The 7,270-nt window shown below is 64.0% G+C and overlaps 1 protein-coding gene across 1 annotated transcript in view; it reads left to right on the top strand.

Annotated features, from left to right (window-relative positions):
* Positions 1-410: 410 nt before the first annotated feature.
* NHERF2 (NHERF family PDZ scaffold protein 2) overlaps positions 411-7,270 on the top strand; it is a 33,633-nt gene continuing 26,773 nt past the window's right edge. Inside the window, exons 1-2 of the mRNA XM_058035795.1 lie at positions 411-664; positions 4,630-4,887. Coding sequence (XP_057891778.1) covers positions 455-664; positions 4,630-4,887 — 468 coding nt within the window. The 5' untranslated portion in view covers positions 411-454. The remainder of the gene's footprint in view (positions 665-4,629; positions 4,888-7,270) is intronic.

Here is a 7,270-nt window from a genome sequence, read left to right as displayed (position 1 = left end):
ATCCCTAACCCCGGGGCTCCACCAGCTGCTGGTGTCGGTGCCGGTGCCAGTCCCGGTGCCGATGCCGGTCCCGGTGCCGGTGCCGGTGTCGGTTCCAGTGCCGGTGCCGATGCCTGTCCCGGTGCCGGTGCCGGTGTCGGTTCCAGTGCCGGTGCCGGTCCCGCCCCGTCCCTCGCTGCGGCTCCGCCCCGTCCCCTCCCGTCCCGCCGCCGTCCCCGCCCGCCGCGCTCCCGGTGCCGCGGGGCAGCCGCAGCATGGCCGAGCTGCGCATCGCCCCGGCCCCGAGCCCCGCCGCTGCCCCGCTCCCTCCGCCGGCCGCAGCCCCAGCCCCGGCCCCGGCGCCGGCCCCGGTCCCGGTCCCGACCCGCCCCTCGGCGCCCGCCCCGAGCCGCCCATAAAAGCGGCCCCGCGCCCGCCCAGCTCCGCCGCCGCCGCCGCCGCTCCGCCGCCGGCCATGGCCAAGGACCAGCTGAAGCCGCGGCTGTGCCGAATGCTCAAGGGGGAGAGCGGCTACGGCTTCCACCTGCACGGCGAGAAGGGCAAGAGCGGCCAGTTCATCCGCAAAGTGGAGCCCGGCTCGCCCGCCGAGGCGGCGGGGCTGCGCGCCGGGGACCGCGTCGTGGAGGTGAACGGGCTCAACGTGGAGCAGGAGACGCATCACCAGGTGCGGCACGGAGCGGGGGCACGGCCGGGGCACCCCGGGCCGAGCCGGGCCGTGCCCGCTCCAGCGGGGGTTTCACCCGAGATATCCCGAAATATCCCCGCTGGAGCATCCCCGGCCTGGCTGCGGCGGTGGGGCTGTTGCAGCCGTGGGTGGGTGCTCCGGTGGGTGGGTGTCCCGATGGGGTGGGTGCCGCAGTGGGGTGGGTGCCCCGGTAGTGTGGATGCCCCCCGAGATGCCAGGGCCGGGCTTTGCGTGGCCCGGGAGCCGCAGCTCCGTGCGGGGTCGCGGCGCCGGGCGCTGCAGCCGTGTCGAGGTGGGGAAGGCGAAGGAAGGTGTGTGTGGGGCTGGGCAGGGCTCTGCCGCGTTATGCAATCGGTGGTGGAAAGGAATGGGGAGACCCGGGCTTTATTTCCGGCTCTGCTGTGGGTTTTCTTGGCTGCTTTAGGCGAGCTGCGCCTGCCTGTGCAGCTCGGAGTGTAGGAAGATGCCTGAAAATCTCCAGATAGAGCTGTGCAGATGTTCAGTGGTTGGGCTGGCCAGGGAGCGATAGGGCTCGGAGGGGAGCCCTGGCTCTTTCTGACCACGCTGGGACCGGGCAGCTCCGAGGGTGCTGTTTCTGCTCCAACAGAAGCTGTTTGTTTCAGGCTCTGGCATTTTCTCCTTGTAAAACTGAAACTTACATTTGTCAAACAATTTAGTCTAAAAAAACCCAAGAAATGCGGAAAAAAACAAGCAATGAGAACAAAAACAAACAAGCGGTGAGGTTCAAGCTGCTCCAGTCCTGCTGGACTCTTGGAGCCTGGCAGGGGCACAATTTGCCTCGTGGTTTGTGGGGCTCTGCAGGATTTGGTGTTTTAGTAACTTAAAACATCTGCTCAGCCCCGCTGCCAGCACTGCAGGGGACAGAAATGGGATGTGCCTGGACCCCGCAGTTTTGGGGGGCTCTGTGTCCCCAGACCTCGCCCCAGGTGTGGATGTTGCTGTGCTGAAGGTGAAGCTGATCCTTCCAGGTGGCTCCAGTAAAGCCCCGTGTGCTCCTCTCCATGAGCCTGGTGGGGTTTGGTGGCGAGCTGAGCTTGTTTTGATGCTCTGAGCCAGCCGTGTGAAAGTTGATGTTTGTCCTGAGAGCGGTTTCAAACCCCTTGAAGGAGGATCCCCATCTTTGATGTGGCTGGGCAGGAAGGAGGGCTGTGTTCCTGTGGTGCCTTGGCAGCCAGCAGAGCTCCCTGCTGGTGCTGGGCTGCTGGGGACGGGCGATAGCGGAGCCAGCTGCGCCTTTGAAACGTGCTGGGGCTTCCCAGTAGGTCAAGTGAAATGGGAGGGGGAAATTTCTCTTTCTTCCTTTTTTTAAATTTTTTTTTTTTTTTTTTGGTTGTTGTTTGTTTTTGTTGTTGCTGCTGGCGGCAGCATGGAGCGCTGGCACTGCCCGCTGCAGAGCAGTGATTGGAGCAGGGTGTCCCATCCAGGGTGTCCAGGAGCTCGGTGCCACTCTGGCTGCTGTGGCACTGGGATCTGTGACAGTGCCAGTGCTGGGAGCCCTGCCTGCTCTGGGATCACCATTTTCCTGCCTCGATGCCACAAGAACCTCTTCATTCCCCCAAAGCACTGATGGGCCGTGGCGAGGGCGATGCCCCGGTGGGTCACACGATGGCTCTGAGCAGCCACTTCACCGTGGCCCTTCCTCTGCTCCTTGCCCAGCCTTGAACAAGTAACACTTCTCTGTGGCACAGGGGAGCCCGCAGCGCACAAGGCCTCGCTGGTTGGGTGTAACTGTGTTTCCAGCTGAAGCTGGCAGCATTTTTGTCTTTGTTCTGTTTTTTTTTTTTTTCTTTGGCCATGCCCAAGGAGCGAAGGCATGCTCTGTCTCAGGCTTGCATGCTGGGTTCCTCCGAACCGGGCAGAGCTGCAGCTCCTGGGCACAGAAAGGCTCCTGCTGCCCGGGGAGCCTGGCAGCATGGAGCAGGGCACGGGCACCTTTGTGGGAGCTGCTGGTGGCACCGTGAGTCCTTCCTGGGCGCTGCTGTTTGGCAAGGGTGGCGGGGCCGGCATTGCCGGGCTGGTGCTGCTGGCGCAGGGGTAAAGTCTGCCTGGGTGGGGCTGCGGAAATGGCGGGGCTGGCTCGGGTGCTCAGGAGGTCCCAGATGAGCAGGGCAGGCTGCATTGTCTCCAGAAGCTGCGGGACTCCAGCCTGGGAGCATGGCTCGCAAGCGGGTATGGCGCTGGGCAGGAGCTGCCTCCCACCTCTCTGCTCTGCCCCCAGGGACACCTGCTGCCTTGGGGGGCTCCTCGCAGCCCCTTCTGCTCGTCCTGCTGGTGGGGAGGGGGCAAGGGGCTGCTCTGTGCCGCTCTCCATCCCTGCTCAGCCCCCAGCACTTGTGGGACCTTCACTCCATCGCTGCTGTTGCTGTTGGGGGGCTCGGCCATGGGGTGAGCGCAGCACTGCTCCGTGCCAGCTTTGGACCCTTCTGCGGACCCTCAGAGTTTCTCTGCAGTCTGTGGGACCCCTGTGATCCCCTGTTCTGCCTGGAGAACCCGAACTGCAGGCTCTGGGGGTGTCCCTGCAGGGCCAGCACCTTCCCCGTCCCCATCTTTGCTGCCGTGCTATGGCTGCTGCTGCCAGGTCCCCTCTGGGAGAAGTGTCCCTGCACAGGCTCTGCTGGTGTCAGCAGCACTGGCTGATGGCAGATGTAAATGGATCTGAACGGGACCAGATGGGTTTTGTGGGCCTGGTGGATCAGCAGCCTCCAGGCTGGTTCCAGGAGGGATCCTGGATCGCTGCTGTGCAGGCAGGGGCTGCAGTGGATGAGTTGGTTCAGCCCTGGCTGCAGCCTGTGCATTTCTTCCAGGCTGGTTTTTTTCTTGTTTGCAGATACCGGCTCTGTTGACCTTGAGTGGAGCTCGCGGGGAGTAAATAAATGCTGGTTAATTGCGTATTAGGCTCGTTTGTCGCTCTAACCTTGGCGTGTCTGGCCGCTGTGACCTAGATCAGAGCAGGAGCCCTGCAAGGAGCCCCGGGCTGCTTTTGGGGGGTTCCCAGCGTGTCTGGGGTGTTCAGGGCCGCCCCATGGCTGGGGGTGGTGGCTGAGCGGCGCTTGGAGCAATGCCACCCCTCCTCCTCCTCGGGATGAAGGCCTGTGCGGGGAGGAGGTGCCCTGGCAGCTGCCAGCAGTGAGTCTGGAGCTGGTTTCCCTGTGGATGTTCTGGGTTTTCCCTGTTTCCATCCCGCTCTGGTGGGATTCAGCCCTGCCTGGCTGTGGGATCAGCTCCTCCTGGCTCTCTGCAGTGTCAGTGCCTGTCGGAGCCTCTGCCAGTCCCTGATCCTGCAAAGGAGCCGGGCACAGCAGGACAATGTCCCCATTCAGCCCTGCTGGAGCTGGATCCTGCCAGGGATGGGCTCATCTCCCGCTCCCAGCACTGGCTCCCCTCTTCTCTGCTGCTTCCCAGCACGGGCTGGGGATGGGGGCATGGATTGGGCTGTTTGCTTCCTAAATCTACCCCTAGCCTGCACAATGGTGTGGTGGGGACAGTCCAGCACCTGACTGCCCTCATTGGTGCTTGGAGCCTTCCTGTGCCCCCTGGCTCGTGCCCTGCCCTGGGCATGGGAGTAGAAGGACACCCTGGATTGAGGAGATGAAGGTGTTTGCTTGGTGGGACGGAGGGCTGCTGATGCTCGAGGGGCAGTGCCAGCCTCTGGAAGCTCCTGACCGAGCAGGAGGCCATCCCAGGTGTCTGGGCAGGGTGATCCTGGCTGGCAGAGCTGCTGTATGGCTGCAGGACCTGGGCTGGAAGAGGTCCCCGGGGATCTCCCAGAGCTGTGTCCTTGTCCTTTCTGCCCCATCACCTGGATCTGTGGCACAGCCCCGTACCAAGAGCGGAGCTGCATTGCTCGGGGGGAGCTGACGGCCCTCGGGTGCCACCCCTGAACGTCCCCATGGCTCCATCTGAGCCGTCCCTGTCGTCCCCAGGTGGTGCAGCGCATCAAGGCCGTGGAGACGGAGACGCGGCTGCTGGTGGTGGACAAGGAGACGGACGAGTACCTGTGCAGCCTGCGGCTGACCTGCACCGAGGACATGGTGCACAACGGCATCGTGCTGGGCTCGGCAGTGCCCCCTGCCAAGGGCCTGCCCAGCGACAACGGCGAGCTCTGGAAGCCGCAGCTGGATCTGAGCGGGGGCGGCCTCCAGAGGCATTCCCACAGCTTCTCCTCCCACGGCAGCAGGAAGGTGAGGGGGCTGTGGGGAGTGCGTGGGACCCCTGGGATCTCCTTTCTCCTCGGGCATGGCTTGTCCCATCAGAGAAACCCTTCTGTGTGTGGGACTCATCCTGGGGACCCCCAGTGTCCCTGTGGAATCTCTCACTCCAGGCAGTTTGGGGCTGTACATTCCCTTCCCCGCGGTGTCCCGAGGGTCCCTTGAGCTGCTGGGGGGCTCTGGGGGGCTGCCAGTCCTGGGGACAGTGACCCCACGGTGCCTCAGCCAGGGCTGGTGTCCCAGCCTGTGTCTCAGGCTGCCCAGAGCAGGGCTGTGGCCAAGCTGGAGCTCATGAATGAGCTTCTCTGCCTCCATTATTCGCCGGAGGGAGGGAACATCTGGGCTGAACGTGTTCGCAGCTTTTTGCTGAAATGGGAAGTTAATTGGCTCTTTTCAAGCGGCCTGGGTCTGGCCTGGGACTCGGCACTAAGTGCCTTTTATTGGTAAACTGCTTTCCAGAAGGGAAGGAATTCGGGGTGGAACAGGTCCAGTTTCCATGGCTGCGGGGCTGGAGCCGGCGCCGGCAGGAGCGGGGCTGATAGCGGGGCTGGCAGGAGCTGCTGGGTGCTCTGTGCCCGGCTCCTCGGCCATCTGTGCCCTCCCGTCCCTGTCCCCTGTCCTGTGCTTGCTGCTCTGGGCTGCTCAACAGCCTCTGCAGCACGGAGCTGCTGGGATTCCCTCCTCCTCCTCCTCCTCCTCCTCTTCCTCCTCCCCTCTGGGGGCCCTGCAGGGGCTGCACTGCCCGCCCGGTCTCTGTCCCCTCGCACTGGGGGTGAGTGCTGGCCCAGAGGTGGCCCCTGGGCTGCCAGGAGGACATCCATGGGAAGGTTGGGAAGGTGCTGTGTCCTCAGGAGCCCCCCGTGCAGAAACCCCCGTGCAGATAAGGGTGATGCTGGTGTGAGGCAGGAGAGGGGCTCCCACCCCTGGTGCTTCCCTCTGGAGCTGTTTGGAGCCTTGCAGAGAAGGCTCCCCCTTCCCTGGGCCAGCCTGGGAGGCTGGGCTTTATTTCCCTTTATTTTCCTTTACTCAGTGCCTGATTTGAAGCTGTGTGTGTGCGAGGGTGCTGCTGGCTGTGTTTCCCTGGGGCTGCAGCCCCCCGGGCCAGGGACAGGAGCCATTCCCAGGGCCAGGGTGGCTCTCGCAGGGCCGTTTCCTGCCCTGTTCCCTGCGCTGGTCGCGCTCCAGCAGCGGGAGCTGACGGGAAGTCAGGCCGGGGAACAGGACGGTCCTTTCCGGCCTTTGGGCTGTGGCTCCTCCGAGGAGAGGGTGGGACAGGGAGAGCAGGGCTGGCAGGGGGAGGAGAGCCCCTGTTCCCCCCAGAGGGGCTGTTCTGGGCACTCAGTGCTCACTGTGCTGGACACAGGGCTGATGTTTGGGCTGGACGCAGGGGAGCTGGTTCTAGGGGTGATTCCCCCCTTGTGGGGATGGGTTTGCTCCTGCTGAGCACCCTGGGGTGGGTTTGTTCCTGCCCCAGCGGCTCTCAGGAGAGCTGGGCACTGCCAGCTGTGCTGCCAGGGTCATTTCTCCATGCCAGAGCCGTGTGTGACTCTGGGGTGAGGCCAGGGGTGGCTGGAGCAGCAGGACCTGCATCCCGCTCCTGGGCCTGGCCGTCCTGCCTGACTCAAGGTGGTGAAACCTGCCCCAGGCTCCTGCTCTGGCTGCTGTGTGCCCCTTGCTGGCTGCCAGAGCGGCAGAAGCGGTGCTGGACCCCGATTTCTGCCCTGCCCTGTGTCCCTCCATGGGGCAGCTGGAGCCTGATCCTAAGCCAGCAGCTCACAGGCACTGCAGCGTGCAGCTCCTGGATATGGGAGATCGCTGCTGCTGCTGCAGTGAGGCTGGGATACACCCAGGGATTGTTCCCCAGCCAGATTCAGGGCTTTTCTGAGCTTTCCTGGAGGCGTGCAGTGAAGGAGAGGAGGCAGCTCCTTCCCCCTGCAGAGCCGTGGCCCCAGGCTGTCCCTGTGGGAGCTGGGGCTGCTGCTCCAGGGAGCTGCATTTTTGTCAGCAGCGTTTGTTTATAGAAAGCCTGGAGTTTTCCTGGGTTTGAGGCCGGGGTTGTTCAGGGCAGCCTGAGGAGAGGAGCAGCTGAAACAGAATGAGGAGGGAAACCTGGTGGTGGTGATGGAGCAGGAGGGTGGGCACAGCCCTGCCACCCCCCAGAGCTGCCCTGGCTGCGGGGAGGTCACCGTGCGCCCCGGCAGGGAGCTGTGCCCAGCACCTCGTGCTGCAGGGACCTCGCTGGTGCCATGAATAATTCAGCATGTATTTAAAATCCTGCCCGGGGAGCAGGTCAGCAGGGCTGGCAGCCAGCAGCTGTGCCCGTCACCGTGGCTGTGGTGGCACAGGGAGCCGGGGC

Source organism: Melospiza georgiana, chromosome 16 (genome assembly GCF_028018845.1).
Source record: "Melospiza georgiana isolate bMelGeo1 chromosome 16, bMelGeo1.pri, whole genome shotgun sequence".
Lineage (NCBI taxonomy): Eukaryota > Metazoa > Chordata > Aves > Passeriformes > Passerellidae > Melospiza > Melospiza georgiana.
Note: the sequence above shows the minus strand (reverse complement) of the source record. Positions and strands in the feature narration are given on the sequence as shown.